We start from the raw sequence: 19,038 nt of genomic DNA on the forward strand, positions 1-19,038 counted from the left end.
CATTTTAAATGCTACCCTGGAAGGTTGTTCTAGCTCCCATAGCTTCATAAGGTGGAGATTCCTAAACCCTAGGAAGGGGGTTTAGAGCTTGGAGGTGAAAAAGAATGGCAAATATCTACCACAGAGAGTATTTTAATTGCCAGGCCCACTAGGAACATCATATGATAAGATCCCAATTGCTCAGTTTTTGTTTAAAAATGTTTCAAAAAGCCAGAGATGACTGCAAATGACATCATCAGGGAACTATGAACTACTTAAAGAATGCACAAAAAATAGGTGCAGAGAGCATCACAAGAGAGAAACTCAGATCATAGACTTATAGAGATGAAAGGCTTCAGAGGATATCCGAGCCACTCTTCCAACCACTGCAGGAACCACCTCTACAACCAGATTAGGGAAGGTATTGGATGGTGTCAGCACGGTTTGTAGAGTGACAACACAAACACCATCTGTACCTATGGAGGAGAATCTCATTTCTCCCATTTTTCCATTTATACAAAAATAGATTTAGCATATTTGGGTGAGAAGATTTTTAAATTTTTAAATTTTATTTATTAACTAGAGGCCCAGTGCATGATTTCGTGCACAGGTGGGGTCCCTCGGCCTGGTGTGAGGTTGGCTAGCTGCGGGAGGTTGGCTATGGGAGCACACTAACCACCAGCGGGCAGCTCCTGTGTTGAGTGTCTGTAGTGGTCAGTGCACATCATGCGACTGGTTGACTGGTCATTCGGTCACTTAGACTTATATATATATATAGATTAAATTTATTGGGATGACATTCGCTAATAAGATTATATAGGTTTCAAGTGTACATTTCTATGATACATGATCTGTATATTACAGAGAAGTAAGATTTAAATATCTAGATTTGACAACCAGGTATACAATCATATTTTTAGCCAATCAACAAGCACTGTGCAGGGTGCTGTAAAGAAATAAAGATGAATAAGACACCATCCAACAAGGAGCTTATAATCCAGCCGCAGAGATGAGGCCAACTCACACATGCAACTACTTTGGTTCTCCTTTTTTCTTCTCCACTTAGATGAGTTATCAACTTCAGTTATTGGCCCATTACCGGTATCTCTCCAATTGGTCTCTCTCCATTTCATCCTTGTGCCTGGATTCCTCAAACTGCATCCCAGATGACCTTCCAGTCTTCCATCTGTCTTTGCAAATTGTCCCCCACATTAGTTTAAGATTAATTTTCTTTTTAATTTTTTTATTAAGTTATTACATATGTGTCCTTATCCCCACGTTACCCCCTATCCCCCCACTCATGCCCTCACCCCCCTGTTGTCTGTGTCCATTGGTTAGGCCTATATGCTTGCATATAAGTCCTTTGGTTGATCTCTCTCCCTTAGCCCCAAGGATTAATTTTCTTAAAACTGTTTTCACCAAGTTATTCTTTTTTTATATGTTTTTATTTATTTTAGAGAGAGGAGGGAAAGGGAGAGAGAAACATCGATCGGTTGCCTCTCACACATACCCCAACTGGGGACAGAACCTGCAACCTGGGCATATGCTTAGACCGGGAATGGAACCCAAGATCTCTCGGTGCATGGGGATGACGCTCAACCAACTGAGCCACACCAGCCAAAGTTCACCAAGTTATTCACTTGCTCAGAAAATCATAACAACTCCCAACTTCCCACTGCATCAAACCTGAACTCATCTGCAGACACAAGCTGTATTGGACCCACTGACTCATAGGGTCTCTACGTTCACTGTTTGCTAACAATGAAGAAATCCAGTCCAATGTTTTCTAATTGGTTAAAACTACTTGAACTCTATGGTTCTACGTGAGCAAAATTCGTATTTCTAACAATTCTCTCAAGAATCTTATTGTTTCGGCAGGAATACCTCATTGAGACAAGGAAGTCTAGGCAATGTCTGCTTTCCCAGGAATGCAGGAGTTTACACCTCTAGAGCTTCCAAACTTTCAGAGGTTGTTGCCTCGCTGTCTGCTTTACATCCTTACCTAACTTCTCATTACTCCCTTATATACAACCTTCTCCTTTCCCCCACGAGAGGGGTTACATCTCTTTTGATGTTTTGCTTTCTGCCCTTCTTACACACCTCCATTCCTTCTTTTCACTCCATAATGATTTACTCTTTCTAAATCTAATAACTCGCTTATTTATATTGTTCTTGACCTAAAAAACAACACCAAGATAGTTCAGCCAATGTCTATGCCATTGGCAAGCCTAAGGTATGAGCGAGCAGAGGAGGAAAAGGAAATGAAAAAAAAAGGAAGAAGAAAAAGTAGTAGAAGAAAGAATTTGGGAAAGAGAAATAATGATAATTGCTGTCATTATCAAGTGTTTAGAGTGTGCCACATACTTTCTATACATCCTCAGAACAATCCTGCAATCTCTAGCCTCATGTTTAAAATGATGAAATAGGGAGTTAAATTACCTGAGGCGAGTAAGGGTCAGAGACAAGATTGCATCCCAGGATGAATTAAGCCCATCCTCTTGCAACTAAACAATATCATCTCCATAACAGAGAGTAAGAAAAGAAACACGTATAGTGGAGACAGACAAGACCTTATCGGCAATTGCTTCAAGTGTTACTAAAAAATAATAGCACCATTAGTTACCAAAAATTATTTAGAGACATTAAGTTTTCAGCATGACAAAACTTAAAACTTTTCTCTTATATGCAAACCCCTTTACCACATGGATACACATACTACATGGTCAATTAATATTTGACAAAGACGTCTATTCAATAAATGGTGCTGAAAAAATTGGACAGAATTTTACAGAAAAAAAAAAAAGAAAGAAAGAGCACGGCCTGCGTGGTTCAGTGGTTGAGTGTCAACCTATGAACTAGGACCATGGTCGGCAAACCGTGGCTCGTGAGCCACACGTGGCTCTTTGGCCCCTTGAGTGTGGCTCTTCCACAAAATACCACGTGTGGGCGCTCACTTACAGTGCGATTGAAACTTCGTGGCCCGTGCACAGAAGTCAGTATTTTGTGGAAGAGCTGGTATTTTGTGGAAGAGCCACACTCAAGGGGCCAAAGAGCCGCATGTGGCTTGCGAGCTGCGGTTTGCCGAGCCTCAGTTTGCCGACCACTGAACTAGGAGGTCAGTGTGATTCCCAGTCAGGGCATATGCCCAGGCTGTGGGCTCCATCCCCAGTGGGGGATGTGCAGGAGGCAGCCGATCAATGAGTCTGTTTCATCATTGATGTTTTTAGCTCTCTCTCTCTCTCTCTCCCTTCCTCTCTTAAATCAATAGAAATATATTTTAAAAACAAAACAAACCTTCTTACACTACACACAAGAATAAGCTCAATGTGGATTAAAGACTTAAATGTTAGACTTGAAACCATGAAAATCCTAGAAGAAAACATAGGCAGTAAAATCTCAAATATTTCTCATCGCAATATTTTTTCTGATATATTGCCTAGGGCAAGGGAAACAAAAGAAAAATAAACAAATGAGATTACATCAAACTAAAAAGTTTTTGCACAGCAAAGGAAACCATCAACAAAATGAAAAGACAATCCACTAATTGGGAGAACATGATCGTCAATAATACATCTGATAAGGGGTTGATATCCAAAATTTATAAATAATTTATAAAACTCAACACCAAAAACAAACAATCCAATTAAAAAGTGGGCAAATAATCTGAATAGACAATTCTCCAAAGAGGACATAGAGATGGCCAATAGACATATGAAAAGATGCTCCCTGGCACTAATCATCAGAGAAATTCAAATTAAAACCAGAATGAGATATCACCTCATACCTGACAGAATCAAACAATCAACAAGTGTTGGAGAGGATGTAGAGAAAAGGGAACCCTTGTGCACTGTTGGTGGGAATGCAGATTGGTGCAGCCACTGTGGAAAGCAGTATGGAGTTACCTCAAAAAATTAAAAATAGAACTACTTTATGACCCAGTGATTCCACTTCTGAGAATATACAAGGTATCCCCCCAAAATGTATACACACTTTAACAGCTAATGGCTCAATTTTGAAAATAAGATGTATTTTAATAAACACTTTATAGTTATTAAAAGTATGTGTATACATTTTTGGGAGACCCTATTTGGGTTTCTACCCAAAACATTAATTTGAATGAATATATGCACCCCTATCTATATATATAAAAACCCTAATATGCAAATAGACTGAACAGCAGAACAACCGGTCAATATGACGTGCACTGACCACCAGGGGGTGCATGCAGAATATGGTGGGTGTCAGCAGCAGGCAGCAGAGCATAGAACATGGCAGCGTCGGCTGCGGTGGGATGGTGGAGCAGGTGAGCAGAGGTGCCAGACCAAGGCGAGGCACCAATTGCTGTCATTGGGGCGAGCGTCTGGTGGTTACTGAAGATTCTTTGCTCCCCCGTGCTGCAGTCCCGCCCAGCGCTTTCACCTGATGCAGGAGCTGGCCCCGCTCACACCCCAATAGCTCGGCACCGTCAGTAAGTGCAAGCAGCAGCTGCTGCCCCGATTGCCCTTAAGGGCTTCTCCACCTCCCTTTGCTCCTGAGGGGGGATCAGGAGCAGAAACCACCGCTCTCACCTGCTCTTGACACTGGTCCCAATCGCTCCGCACCATCATTGGGTGTGGGTGGGGCCTGAGCCATCAGTTAATGGGAACAGTGGCAGTGGCAGTGGCATGAGCGGGAGCAGGGCTGCTGGCTGGTGGGAGGGGCCGGGCTGGGGCAAGGAGGATGGGCTGAGACTCGCCCCTGTGCCACAGCAGCCTCATGGCCCACAGTTCCTTTCAAGGTGCATGAATTCGTGCACTGGGCCCCTAGTGTTATTTATAATAGTCAAGTGTCCATCAGTAGATGAATGGATAAAAAAGCTGTGGTACATTTACCTAATGGAATACTGCTCACCCATAAAAAGAGAAGGAAATCTTACTCTTTAAGACAGCATGGATGGACCTGGAGAACATTATGTTCAGTGAAATAAGCCAGTCAGAAAAAGACAAGTACCATATAATTTCACTTATATGTGGAATCTAATGAACAAAATAGAAACAGACTCATAAATAGAGAACAGACTAAAGCTGTCAGAGAGGTATGGAGGGAGGTGCGGGGCTGGGTGAAAAAGGTGAAGGGATTAAGCAAAAAATAAAATAAAATAAAAAACACCAACTCATAGTCACAGACAACATATGGTTATTACCAGAGGAAAAGGGGGTGGGTGGAGGTAGAAGAGGGTATAGGGGGGATAAATGCTGATGGAGAGAGACTTGACTTGGAGTGGTGACTACAGAATACAGTATACAGGTGATGTATTATAAAATTGTACACCTGAAACCTATATAATTTTATCAACCAATGCCACCCCAATAAATTCAATTTTAAAAGTTTTTAAAAAGTGTTACATCTAGCAGGTTCTCAGTATAGATCTATTTTGAGCTCTATACTTCTTCCTCATGTCTGCCCCACCACCCTTTGTCTTCCAGTCTTCCTCCTCACTCATCCTTCCCTACATCCAGTTCCTACCCTGCTCCTTCCCAATTGCCCACACCCCTCCATTAGTGCTCCCTACTTCCTCACAGACTCCGATGATCCTCCCATTCACCTCGCACCCCTTTTCCCGCCCTTTTCCCCCAAGGTTACAAAGCACGAGGACCTCGTTGTCTTTCTCCCCCATCCTCCAAGCAGCCCACAGGACAGCCTTGTTACCATGACAACATAGCTGCTCCAAGCTGAAGGACCTGGTTGCCATGGCTTCCGCTTCTCCTCCTCCAGCCCCGCCCGCGCGCCCCGCAGCGTTGGCGCCTGCGCGGTACTCACCGCGAAGGGGCGGGGCGGGGCCAGGCTTCCAGCGGGAGGGGGAGGAAGAAGAGAAAGGATCAGAAAGGGAGTGGAGCTGGCACCTACGGCGGCCGGAGAGGGACTCGCCAAGACGGAGACTGCAGGATGGTAGGTTGTGCGAAGCGGGAGGGGAGGGGGACGGAGGGCCGTGGGCTGTACCTGCGGGGGTCCTTGGGGGCCGCCCTCGGTGAGAGCCACTCTCTCTTCCTCCGGTCCCCAGAGGACCTCAATTTCCTGGACGGGTGGGCGAGCCGGCCGGGGAGCAGGAGCAGCTGGAAAGGGCTTTAGGTAGAAGGGGCGGGCAGAGGGCGCCTTAGTGGAGCGAAAGGGGGCTGATTTAGGGGGGCGGCGGAACTGTCCCGAGCCAGGGGGAGCGCGCGGGTCGCGGTCCAAGGGGTCCCGACCACTGCCGCAGGGAAGTCCCCCGAGGAATAGGGGCGCGAGGGCTTGTGGGCGGAGGGAGGCGGCGGGGGCACGGGTCACACTCCGTCCCGGTGCAGCCCCGAGAGGAGCGGCGGCCGCGGGGTGAGAGTGTGTGCGAGGGGATCGCTTCCGGGTCCCAGGAGAGGCCGTCCTGCCTCGGTGGACCACCGGCTCGCCGAGAGGCTGAGTGCGGCGGGTCGAGCAAGTGGACTCGAGGTCTTGCTCTGGGGGGCCCGGGCCTTGGCACCCGGCTCCGCAGCTCTTAGCTCTCCGCCCCCGACCCCGTTCTCCTTCCGGAACCCAGGCCTGCCGTCTTCCTGCTCCCCCTCCTCCACCCCGTCTTAGACGTGCGCGGCTCCCTTGCGCTCCTCGGTTGCCTTCCCACCACGCTAACGGCGCTTCCCCTTCCTCACCACCAAAAAACCCCCTGTGGTCCTCAGCCTACTGAACAGTGTTAAACCAGAACTGTTCCACGCATCCAGGGATTCCAGCCCCGGTAAAGTCCGTGGAGAGGAGAGCTGCAGGGAGAAGGCGAGAACTCCAGGCTGGGACTGACGCCTTGGAACTGGGTAGCTGGGGCGCAACGGGTGTGCACCCGGAGGGCTCTGCACTCCTCCCCACCCGACCCAGCCTGAGCCCTGTGCCACACATTCCCTTGGAGAGCCACCTGGATGGCAATGTGCTAACTGAAAAATTGAAAGGGAAATTGGTCACCTGATATCTGCGAAGGAGTGGGCATGTAAAGGGAGGCATCATGAAAGGAAGAAGTGAGGAGCCCTGGCCCGGTGGCTCAGTGGGTTGGAGCGTTGTCCCTGTACACTGAAAGGTTGCCAGTTCGATTCCAGGTCAGGGTACATATGGGAGGCAACAGGTCAATATTTATCTCTCTAAAACCAATTAAAAAAAAAAAAAAAAAACAGCCATGACCGGTTTGGCTCAGTGGATAGAGTGTCGGCCTGCGGACTGAAGGGTCCCAGGTTCAATTCCCGTCAAGGGCATGTACCTTGGTTGCGGGCACATCCCCAGTGGGAGGTGTGCAGGAGGCAGCTGATCAATGTTTCTCTCACCTATGTTTCTAACTCTCTATCTCTCTCCCTTCCTCTCTGTAAAAAAACAATAACATATATTTAAAAAATAAAAATAAAAAAATAAAAGCCCCATCTTTCTTAAATATATATATATATATATATATATATCCTAGGGTGAGGATTGAAAAGAGAGAGAGGCATATCAATGGCCAAATGCCTGAATGGCTGAGGAGAGAGGAGGCTGGAACTTGGAGGGGGAGGAGTCTCAATACCATGTGCTGACATGAAGGATACCTAGGCATAGGACTGGCGCGGGAAAACCGTGTGTTAGGGACCTCTTTAAGGGTGAATGGCCAGGATGGGTTGGAAAATTGAGGTAGCTTCTCCAGGGACAAAATACCTGGTTTCAGTGTGGTTGTGAATAGGAGCATGGAAGAAAGCAGACAGAGCCTCTGACATCAGCTATGGGCTGGTTGTCACTGTGCTAGGTATTTTACTTTCCTTTAGGAAATGGTTTGGAAACAGGAGGTCAGAGAAAAATAATAGTTATACCTAATGTGTTACAGTGTTTACCTTGTGCCAGGCACTGTTGCATATATCAACTCATTTAATCTCTCCTAACAACTCTGTAAGGTAAGTACTTTTATTAATCTGTTTCACAGACCAGGAAACATAAAGTAATTGCCCAAAGCAACTTACTCAACTAGTAAAGCCAGGATTTGAATCCAAATAACAGACAGACTCAGAAGCTCTGACACACACCCAGAAGGAAAGACACCAGCTGGTGGAATACCCAGAGTTGAGAGCCAGGGCTGATTATTTGAAGAAAGTAGAAGCTGTGAGCGGAGAAGAGTTAGATGAGTTTGGGGCTGTATGTTTGTGGAGGAAAGAAACTCAGAAAACCAAATCTCTGACCCTCAGCTCTGCCTCTCATTCCCCCACCCCTACTCCTTGCCTTTCCCCCAGATGCGATTCATGCTGCTGTTCAGCCGGCAGGGAAAGCTGAGGCTGCAAAAATGGTACCTGGCCACATCAGACAAGGAGAGAAAGAAGATGGTTCGGGAGCTCATGCAGGTTGTTCTGGCTCGCAAGCCCAAAATGTGCAGTTTCCTGGAGTGGAGAGACCTCAAAGTTGTCTATAAGAGGTGACTCCCCACCTACTGTCAGACTCGCCTGGGTCCTGCTTGGTTGGGGCTTGGCAGTGGGTTTCAATGGCTGAGTAATAAGCAGTCCCTGGGTCAGAGAGAACTGGGGACTAAGGACGTCTCGAGGGCAGTGGTGAACAGCTTTCTTTCCTTTCTACATTCACCTTGAAGAAATTCTTGTTCCCCACTTAGTTTTGCTGTAGTCTCACACCTACTTCACACACATACTTCTGTCCCAAGGGCCCTATCTTGTCCATTACACATGTCCCTTGCTGTCTCAGTCATAAATGGTAAATCCTGTGCCACTTTTCCCAACACACACACACACACACACACACACACACACCACCATTTCTAGTTCCTTCTCTGAGGAGGTGAAATTATTTGGCTCAGGGTTTTGCTGAGTCACACTGAGCAGGTCAGAGAGCAAGAGGAGGAAAGAGTTTGGTTGTTGCCTGTTTGTGAGAGGCATTAAGAGGCTGAGCAAGTAATTATTTATATACCCTGGGCCACCCCACCTTTGTCCCAAAGCCACACAGACCCTGGGCTGGGAATAAGGAGAAATGAGAGGTTTGAGCCCAGAGGCCTGGAGCAGGCCAATAGCCCTTTCAGCTGTCTCTCATGTGCCCCTCTCCTCAGATATGCCAGCCTCTACTTCTGCTGCGCCATCGAGGGCCAAGACAATGAGCTCATCACCCTGGAACTGATCCACCGATATGTGGAGCTCCTGGACAAATACTTTGGCAGCGTAAGTCACCCTCCCTATTTCCCTACTCAGCAATCCCCTCTTCCCTCCAAACTCTGGGGTCCTTGGAATCTCTGCGCTGGGATGCTTGGGAGAGGTGAAGTGGGAGCAGTGAGAATGGTAAATAATCTCCCTCTTTAGCCGTGCCCCTTAATCAGTCTGGGGGAGGGGGTAGAGACCAGAATCTGCCTCTTAATCAATCCATCTAGAGCTCAGCTCGGACTTCTCACAAAAGGACAAAAGTCATATTCCGATTTTATCAGCAGTTCCTGCTATTGACGACTCCTTCCCTGCCCCACAGAATTTAGGGAAGGAGCTAGCCCAGTGCTGGGAACAATGTCACAGATTCTGGGGTCAAGGCAACAAAAGCCACGGTCAAGAGCAACTAATATTTTATGATCAGGGAGAAAGAGGCAAGAGAAGGAGAAGGAAAACCTGATCCAAGTACTTACTAAGGCCTAGGGGTCAGGAGGACGTCGACCTGGGGCAGGAACCTAAGGTTGGAGGGTAGTCATGAAGATGAGGAGACATACTGAGAACCAAGGTGGGGCGTGTGGGGTGGGAATGCACTTCATTACTCTGCCTTTCCCCCCTCTCCCCAGGTGTGCGAGCTGGACATCATCTTTAATTTTGAGAAGGCTTACTTCATCTTGGATGAGTTCTTGATGGGGGGTGATGTCCAGGACACCTCCAAGAAGAGTGTGCTAAAGGCTATTGAGCAGGCTGACCTGCTGCAGGAGGTATGGGCCTGGGACAGTGAGGAGGAGGAAGAGTATCACGGTAGAAGTTGCCCTCCCTCCCCTGGACACCCTGCTTGCCTGCCACATCTGCCCCCTTCCCACTACCACCCAAGGGCCCCCCTCCCTGTGGTGTCTGGCCCCCGCACCTGTTTGGCCGGCTTGCCCTCAAGCCCTGGTTGCTTGTGGTGGGAGGTGGGGGTGGCAGACACCCGTGCCAATTCTCTCCTTCCAGAAAGACCCAGGGTGTCTCACCCCAGGCAAATCTCCTTTGTCCCTTGCTTCTCTTGGCATATAAGGGTTGCTCAGAGAATTGGAGAAGGAGCAAATGGTAGATAATGCTTTTCTTCCCTGGTGTCTCCCCCACCCACCTTTTTTTACACACACATACGCAAAATGAGCCTCTGATTTTCAGAAGCAAAAAACTGTAGGGGTTTGGGGGTTGGTGTACAGGTCACCTAGCTGTTGTTTCACCCTGCTCTCTGGTGTCCCTGCCCTCACCCCATTACTGCTTGCCCCCTCTCTGCTGTGCCACCGCTGAGACTTGGTGCAGGAAGATGAGTCACCGGAATCTGCAGTGACAAACAAGCTGGCATGAGCTGGCTCTGAGGAAGGGGTGCGATAGGGGGCTCATCTCTGCAATAGGAGAAAGAGCAGAATTGAACCTGCCACCTTACTGGTACAGGTTCCCTTTCACACACACATACACACACACACACACACACACACACACTAGCACACACATCCCCTGGCACATACACCCCTGTTACTAGTGCTCTGCTCAGACCCCAATGACTCATCTCTCTGCAGTCTAGTTCACCTTACCTCAGAGACCTGATGCCAACCTCTTACTCCCCCACAACCCTGAAAAGAAGGACCTAACCATTTGCCACCCCCACAGGCCTCAGAAAAGTTTCCCATCCTCGAGTCGAAGCTTCACTCCCTTTCGCTCAGATACAAAGCTGGGCCCCCTGCTCACCAACCTGGTCCTTGGTTCTCTGGAGGGGGTGGAGTGGGGGGGGGTGGGCTCAACCTGGACCCCCTCCTTGCCACAGTTGGCTCTGGGAGGTAGTCCTAGGGGGCTGGGAAACTCCCCTGAAGGGTCCCCAGCTGTTCTGCCTTGAGCTCACATTGGCTTCTCTCTCTCTCCCCCCTTCCCCGTTTCTCTGTGTGCTTCCTCCACTCTGCCTCCATCCTTGTGATGCTGTTGTCTTGCCCACCCACCTCCCCCATTCCCTGTCGGCCTCTCCTGCTGTCTCTGCGTCACCCTCTGTTTGTCTCTGCCTCAGGAGGATGAGTCGCCACGCAGTGTGTTGGAGGAGATGGGTCTGGCATAGCCCCCACCCAGGCCGTGGAGATGTGGGGAGCTGGTGAAGAGGCAGGGCACAAGTGGCCCTTTTCTTGGGGGGACTCGGCTGTCCCTCCTCTGCTGTCTCACCTTCTTTTGGAGTGAGCTGTAGGCTCAGGACCCTCAAACAGTCCCTCCTCCACCCCCTACCTCCTGTTTCCCCTGTTCCTACTGAAGGTTTTTGGAGCTGGGAGGCAGGAAAATATGACCAAGACCCAAGATGGGGGTGCTATTTGGCTTTCATTCCCTGCCTTTGAAGAACTATTACTCCAAATTTCCTTTCCTCCCTTATAATTGTAAATATATAAATATGTCAGGTTAAAGGGAAAAGGTTTTCAGGGCTCTTCTCGTCTCCCTGCCCCATATCCTACCTCCACCCCTCCCACCCCCTGCAGCCAGCCAGGGCAGCTTCTCTACCTGGGAAGGGGGGCATCTGTGTAGTGACTAGGTTATCCTTTCCCCTCACCTGCACCCTCCCTTCCTTCTTGGCTGCAGTAGGGCCTCTGTCCAGTGCTGGGGGAGGAAAACATAGTTAATTTTTTTCTAACCTTGCCACTTTGAGGGAGGGAGGGTTGGGGGAAGGGCAGGCTTCATAGGAGACTGGGCCCTATCTCTCCTTCACTCCATATTCAGGGTGAGGCAGAAACTAAGGGGGTGGTGGGGTGGGCAAGTGTCTGACTTTATTTCCTTTCCTCTGAAATAAAAGGAAAAGCATTTCTGGATTTCGCCTGCCTGAGGCTCTGTGAAAGAAGATAGGGCTGCTGGGATCAGTTAGGAGGGGAAGGGAACACTGCATTTGACTCTTCCCCAGAAAGGGGTTGCCAGATTAGAGCCAGAAATAAAAAATAAAGTAAAACACACAGTTCAATTTGTATGATAACGAATAATTTTTGTTGTTAATCCCCACCAGAGAATATCTTTCCATTGATTTTTAGAGAGAATGAGAGGGAGGGAGGGGGGAGAATAATTCATGTGTCTCACATTGATTGGTTGCCTCCCCAACTCGGGATTGAACCTGAGACCCTTTGGTGCACAACTGATGGTCTGACCACTGAGTAACACTGGCCAGGACAATGAATAATTTTTAAGGTTAAGTGTATCCTATGCAAATGTATCCATTGCTTATCTGAAATGCAAATTTAACTGAGTGTCCTGCATTTTATCTGACACCCTCTACCAAAAATATATTTGCTAGCTCAATGCCTCTGCAACCAGCTAGTTCCCTGAGCTGTCTTCAGCCAGGGAGGAGAAACTTCCTGGGACCTGGTTTCACTCCTCTAAGATTTCTTTGTGGGAGACTTCATTTGCCTGGTTTAGTTTTATTTAGGAAGGAGACTCCCTAGTTCAAGGGTATATTCTACCTCCTATGCTTAGAAAAGGGTTGAGAAGAGGCTAAAACCAGAATGTTTCTGTGGCTGCCAACCGTCCCCTGTCCCCATATTTATTGTGACGTATGTAGGGCCAGGGAATTTAGGGAGCAGTTAAGGGAGGTGTGTCTGATTTGGAACAGGGTCTGTGGGGAGCCACCAGTACTGCCTGTGTGGCCCCTCAGAGTCACAAGAAGAAGAGCCCAGAGCTGTGGCTCCTTATCTACTTTGCATCTCTCTGCCAGACCCTGGGAACCCATGACTTTAACCACCATGTAGGGTTTCCAAATGGATGTGAGCCAATTCTACCCCCAAATACAGTTTTAAAAAGGGTTGGTGCCATTCAACCCTCCCTTTTAAGCTGGAAGAGATGGGTGTTGTGGCTGGCGTTTCCCTCACCGCCCCTTGGGAAGGACCGCACAGGCCCAAGGGGACGGGTGAATAACCGAGAACAAAGTCCTAATAAAATAGTCACTTTTATTTCTTAGCAAAACTATTTCCTCCGTGAGGGGTATTTACAAGACAGAAGGGAAAGAAGATTCACAGCGATCTGGAGAGGCTTGTGGGAGGCCCCAAGGGCAGGAGACAGACACAAATGGAACTGGGCAACTAGGTGGGAGCAGCGGGAAGGAGCTCGCACAAACCATCCGTTCGCCTGCGCTGGCTCTGGGACAGCCATGAGCGAGTTTGGGGAGTTCGGGCTTTGGACCCAGGAAGAGGTGTGACAGGTCCTCCGCGCAGCCCGCGGGCGAGGCGGGGCGGGGGCCGAGGGCGGGGCCGGGGACGCATGCAAATACCCAGGAGGGGACAGGAGCGACACGGAGGGGGGCGGGGGTGACCACGCGCTGCGGTGGCGCACGGAGGCGAGACCGGTCACGGGCGTTGGAGCAGCACGTGCTCGATGTAATTCTCGAGCTCCTCCTGCTCCTGCAGCCGGCGCTCCTCCGCCTCTGCCTCCGCCTGCGCGCGCCGCGCCTGGGCCTCCCCGCCGGGATAGTGGCGCGAAGGCGGCAGGGCGTGGTGGTAGTGGCGGCGGCGCGAGGCAGCAGGAGGCTGCAGTGTCCGCGGCCGGATGTAGTTGGGGAAAGGGTGGTAGGGCCCCGGGGGAAATACCTGCTCCTCCTCCCGATCCCAAGGCGGGAGCACCTCGTTCCAATCCCGCAGCTGGTCTCCAGCAGGGGCGGGGGCGGGGGCGGGGGCGAGGGGCGGGGGCTGCGGGGAGCGGACGTGGGTGGGCACGGGGGCAGCCCGCGGGGGAGGCACGGGCTCGGGAGGGGCGTTCTTCTTCCGCTTCCGCTTCTCCTCAACCTCCTCGATGATGCTGACCACGTCATCCGCTGGCAGGTGGAGTTTGGTGGACAGCTCAATGAGGCTATCGATGGTCTGTGGGTCCATCTCTTCGTCGTCGTCTTCCTCCTCTCCGCCCTCCTCGGCCCGCTCGGCGTCCTGCCGACGGTGGCCAGGCATCTCCTCCTGGGACCGCTTGTCCTCGGCGGCGGCTTCCCCGTCCTCCTCCTCCTCGGCGAACAGTAACGCGTTCTGCCGCGCCCTCTCCGCCTCCTCCGCCTCCGCCTCCGCCTCCGCCGCCTCCTCGTCCTCTTCCCCCACCCTCTCCTCACCGCCGCGTCTCTCCTGCTCCACCTCCTCCTCCCTCTCGCTCTCTCGCTCCTTCTCCGGCTGCAGCCCCCGACCCCCCAGGCTGCGTTGCCGGGCCCCACCCTGTAGCAAATACTGGAGTAGCAGGTCCGAAGCCAGGTCCGCCAGCCGCTCTTCTTGCGCCGCGGCCTGCCGGGTGGCCTCCGCCTGCCGCCTCCCTGCCTCTACCTGAGCCAGCCCTTGCTGTAGAAGGCGCTCCCCCGCCTCCGAGCCGCTCAGGAGTGAGCTCTCCGGCCGGCGCGCCTTGGGGAAGGGGGTGCCCAGGCTTTGGTACGCCTTGGACAGGGGTGCCAATGCGTCGCCTAGGTGTGTTTTGGGGGAAGGCACTTTTCCCCCGAACTGGTGGGCTTCGGGAAGGGGGCGGCTCTCGGGCATCTGAACCTGGAATTGCTGGGGAGCCGGGGGTGGCAGGGGCGCGCGCTCCGGGACACGCGCCTGGAACTCCCCCCAGGAAGCGCGCCACACGCGCTCGGGCCCGGGGCTCTCCAGGTTGACTCGGGTCAGCGTGTGCGTGCGAGTTTCCGTCTCTGCTGCTGCGGTCTCCTGCTGGCGCTTGGCGCTGCTCGGACTGAAATCTCTCAGTTCCTGGAGCAGGGCAGCCAGCGCCTCAAGCTCCTCGGAGGGGTCGCTCGCCTCGGGACCGTTCTCCTGAGTCTGAGGGCGAGGCGGGGCCGCGGGCGCATGAGTCTCTGGCGCTGGGAGGCTGTGGGTCTGGCTTCTCACGGTCTCAGTTAACAGAGCCTCTGCTGCTTCTTCCTCTGGCTTCAGTTGGGAGCCGCCTGGCGCCGGGGGCGAGGCCGGGCGGTCAAGTGCCTGTAACAGCACCGCGGCCAGCGCCCGGGGATCCACACCCTGGAAAAGCTCTCCCTCGTCCTGCGGCTCTGAATTTCGAGCGGCTCGGACCTCTGGGGTGCGACCATCCTTCAGCCCGGTCACTGCGTCCCCAGCTACAGATTCTTTATGCTCAGAGCTGAGGGGAGGTGACTGTGCCTCAAGGCGCCCGGGGGGCGCTCCTCCCAGCCCCTTAATCAGTAGAAGGAAGCAGAAGAGGGCGGAAACTGGCAACCTGAGCGATTTCATGACCAGGGGACTGTCGGAGACTGAAAAATAGGAGGGGTGGAAAGAAAGAAAGGATTTCTTTAAGAATTTTCTGCTCTCTGATTCTACGTTCCATTCCCCCACCTTTAATCAGGGTTTCCCCTAACCTTTCCCAGAAGAGGGACCTTTAGGCGCAAAGAAGGAAGATGTGCCGATCTCTGAAGTCGTGTAAATGGGAAAATGCCCACAACCCTCGCACCCACGGTGCCTCCTCGCCCCCTTCTCTGAGCCATCTCAGTGCCCGCGCCCACGTACTAAGCAGTGAGGATAAGGGGGAAATCTCTGCTCCCTCCCCACAGGACACTCTGGATGGTGCGTGGGCGACTTCAGCAGCAAGAAAAAAGCGGTGACTCCCCACTTACCAGAGACCCTTACGGGGGGCTCCCCAATGTGTTTTCAGCACCCCCATCTAGGAGAGAACCCTCCCTCACACCCACCGTTGCCAGGGGTTGAGGGACAGACAGCGGAGTATTTACCAGCTGGTGTCACGACGCAGGAGATGGAGAGGAGGGTCGAGGCGGGGTGGGGACAGGGAAGGTCGGAACGCTTCCGCCTCGGCTCCGAGAGGTGGCTAGAATAGGACCGATGGTCGAGGTCTGGCGTCCAGTGGGCTGGGCTCAGCTGGGTCCGGGCGGCTCGCTCGCTCCGGCTTCAGCACGCTGGACAGCGCCCGCGCCGCTGCCGCCTTATAAACGGGAGCGCGCAGTGTCACGTGGGATTGCCCCGCCCCATTGACGTCAATGTTCATTCATGGGGAAGCGGGCGGGCGCCTAGAGGCGGGAGGATGCCCAACGATTGGAGGATGCGGTGTTCTCCCGGCCTGCGACTGCGCACTGGGGTCCTCGGCTGGAGGGGCGTGCGCTAGTGGAGCACCAGGGAAAAGAATGAATGAAGGAATGAATGAATGAAATGTCGAGGCGGGCGGGGTTGGGGGCTATGAATGAATGAAGGAGGGACAAGGAGAAAAGGATGAATGAATGAATGAATGGAAAGGTGGATGAAGAGACACTGCAAGACAGAAGGGTGGGTTTTACCCAACAATTTACAGCGGCGGGAGCCCTCATCGCGAAACGGATGGGGCACTCCCAGGTCTGACAGGGCACCAGTAAGAAATCCATGCTGGGGAGGGGGAGAATAAGGAATCCAAAGCGGGGAAGGTAGGGGCAGTCTCCCCATCCTCCGATCTCAGGGTCCATGGGGAACACGCCCAAGGACGGCGTGAACCTGAGAAAAGAGACTTGCGCGCCTGCGGGCGCTGTCCGCGGATCGGCTGTGCGGGGTGCGGGCCCTGGGCCGGGGCAGATGGGTGGATCTTGCGGTTTTGGTAATCCCACCGACAAGGGTCCAAGTTGGAAGAGAAAGAAAAGACTGAGGATGTGTGTGCCTCTGTCGTGTCTGTACATTGTCGGTGCGTGTCTGAAGAAAAAGGTGTGCCTGTCAAGTTGACTCTGTAGCGTCTGTTGGCGCCTCCGCTGTGCCCCCTTTCAGCCCACCACTCCCCATCCCCCTTCAGTTTCTTTTTCTCCTGCTCCTTCCCCCCTCCCCAAAAGGACGTTTGGAGGGCAAGAGCAAACCAGGTGGGGAGGGGGTTGCGCAGGTGGGGGGCGGTGGCTCAACTCCAGTTCTCTCCATTGCTTAAAGGGAAGGTTGAAACACGATGCGGGAGGTGGGAGTGGGCATGCAACGTCAGAGAACGCCCCTTACTGCAACCAGACCCCTCGACCATATCTCCGGCCTGAGGGGTTGGGGCTGGGGGCATGGACGGCTAGAGGTTCCGGGGGGTGGGGGGCGATGACGCACAGATTGCGCAAAGAGAATCTATCAGCAAGCCGGGTCCAGTGAAGGGAGACCAGCCGTGGGCGGGGGTGGAGGGGGGACGGAAATGGGGAGGGGGCAGGGGAGAGAGGAGTGAGCCAAGGGGAGCCGCCAGTGCAGGAATGAAGGGGAGGGAGGGGGGCTTCAGTGCAGGCAGAGAGCTGTGCGGAGGCGTGGGCAGTGAAAGGGGGGAGTTACAATGACACACCAGACACACAAGAACTGCAGCCATAGGGGTACCCGTGGGCACACACAGGGCTCAGATTGTCAGAGCCAGTCCTCAGCCCCCTCCTCATCTCTTCCTAGCACTAATCCTCCTCTTCCTCTTCCTCTTCCTCCTCCTCCTCCTCCTCCTCCTCCTCCTCCTCCTCCTCCTCCTCTTCCCCCTTCTCTCTCTCTCTCTCTCTCTCTCTCTCTCACACACACACACACACACAATCACTCACGTGTTTTCCCTCTATAGCCAACAGTGGCTTCTCGGTTCCATCAGTGGCTCGACTTTCCCAGAAGAAAGCCCATCAGCTCTGCGAGGAAAGAGGTGGGGAGGAGGAGAGAGAGGAAAGAGAGAAGACAGCAGGAGAGGGAAGAAGGAAGGAGGGAATCTGGAAAAGGCAGAGGGAACAGGCAAAAGGAAGATACTGAAAGCCAAGGTGACTGCGGAGATGCCAAGGAAAGAAGGGAGAGGAGGGGGTAACAGGCCCCACAGCAGTACTTCTTCCCGCCCCCCCCCCCCCGGCCACACACAACAAATCTAGGGTCTCCTGCTGCCCTTGGGGGCCCCCCTCATTCTTCCTTTCCCTCCCCATCTCCCTCTTTCCCCCGTGTGGTTACTGAGAGCATTGGAATGAGGAGGGGGTCACGTTACCTTCCCGAGGAGGATGAATCAGAGAGAGATGGTTCAGACATCTGGAGAGGGGGAGGGGAAGCCATCCAAGAGCCAGGCAAAGCGGGGGGGAGCCATGGAGGAGACTGCGAGGCTGATGGAGCTAAGGGACTAAGTGTGAGGGGAGATAGGCACCTAGAGAAACTGTGTTACTGTGGGCTCATGTATGTGGACATGCACCTATGTATGTATGTACATGTGTGTATATGTGTACAGAGATTAGTGAAATATACGGGAGGAAAGAAAAAGAAAAGGGATGGGGGGGGGGCAAGAGTGGTCGTGTTCTGATTTAAATATGTAGTCTTTCCCAATGTGTGTGGTTGTGTTTTTGCCTGTTTCCAGGTATCTGTGTGTGAATGGGTGTTGGTTCTGATCCCTCCTGCCAGCCAGTATACCTGTGTAGTTAAGAGTCTTGAGTCTGGGTATCTGCTGGGTCTGGAAAGTGTGCCTGGGTTGGTGCGTTGATAGTGTGTGTGTGTGTGTGTGTGTGCACGCACGCGCGCACGCACGTGTGTCTTTTGCATTCTCTGGGTCCTTCCATGTCTGTTGGTATATGTTAGAGGTTATGTGGACTTCTATGTGCTCTTTCCTGCCCCTTCCCCACATTCACCTTTTCTCTAGATTTCCATGCCACAAAGCCTCAGAATCCAAGCCACTCCTCTGCAGCCCGCAAGTTCGGGTCCTCCCCCTTGTTTTCAGGGTGTTCCTCCATTCTTCCCCAACTCCCTATGCCTCCCTTTCTCCACTCTAGCCCAGAAGAACGTCTCAGAAATTAACATCCCAAGAGTCTCAGCCATCTTGGGGTGAGGGAGGTGGCAAGAAGGTGGGAGCCCCAGGCACCAATGGCAATAGGCTTGGTGACTCCACAATCTGGATCTGGATCCCTCTTATCTGGGTCTGTTTCTGCCTCTCTCCTTTCCAGTTCCTTACCTGGGCTAGTTTATTCATGCACACTCTACCTCTCGAAGATGTACTGCGTTCTTCATACCTTGCT

The 19,038-nt window shown here is 52.2% G+C and overlaps 2 protein-coding genes across 2 annotated transcripts; one reads left to right on the plus strand and one right to left on the minus strand.

Annotated features, from left to right (window-relative positions):
* The first annotated feature begins 5,806 nt into the window (after positions 1–5,806).
* On the plus strand, positions 5,807–11,947 carry AP1S1 (adaptor related protein complex 1 subunit sigma 1). The gene is made up of 5 exons (XM_070412718.1): positions 5,807–5,907; positions 8,217–8,395; positions 9,035–9,143; positions 9,743–9,880; positions 11,167–11,947. The coding sequence occupies exons 1-5, from the start codon at positions 5,905–5,907 to the stop codon at positions 11,212–11,214; spliced, it is 477 nt and encodes a 158-aa protein (XP_070268819.1). The 5' UTR covers positions 5,807–5,904; the 3' UTR covers positions 11,215–11,947.
* Positions 11,948–13,049: 1,102 nt separating this feature from the next.
* On the minus strand, positions 13,050–16,192 carry VGF (VGF nerve growth factor inducible). Its single transcript, XM_070412717.1, has 2 exons — positions 15,823–16,192; positions 13,050–15,348 (listed from the first exon to the last, which is right to left on the minus strand). The coding sequence occupies exon 2, from the start codon at positions 15,326–15,328 to the stop codon at positions 13,466–13,468; it is 1,863 nt and encodes a 620-aa protein (XP_070268818.1). The 5' UTR covers positions 15,329–15,348; positions 15,823–16,192; the 3' UTR covers positions 13,050–13,465.
* Positions 16,193–19,038: the final 2,846 nt, after the last annotated feature.

Source organism: Myotis yumanensis, unplaced genomic scaffold (genome assembly GCF_028538775.1).
Source record: "Myotis yumanensis isolate MYYU_CA2020_CCGP unplaced genomic scaffold, mMyoYum1.0.hap1 SCAF_4, whole genome shotgun sequence".
NCBI lineage: Eukaryota > Metazoa > Chordata > Mammalia > Chiroptera > Vespertilionidae > Myotis > Myotis yumanensis.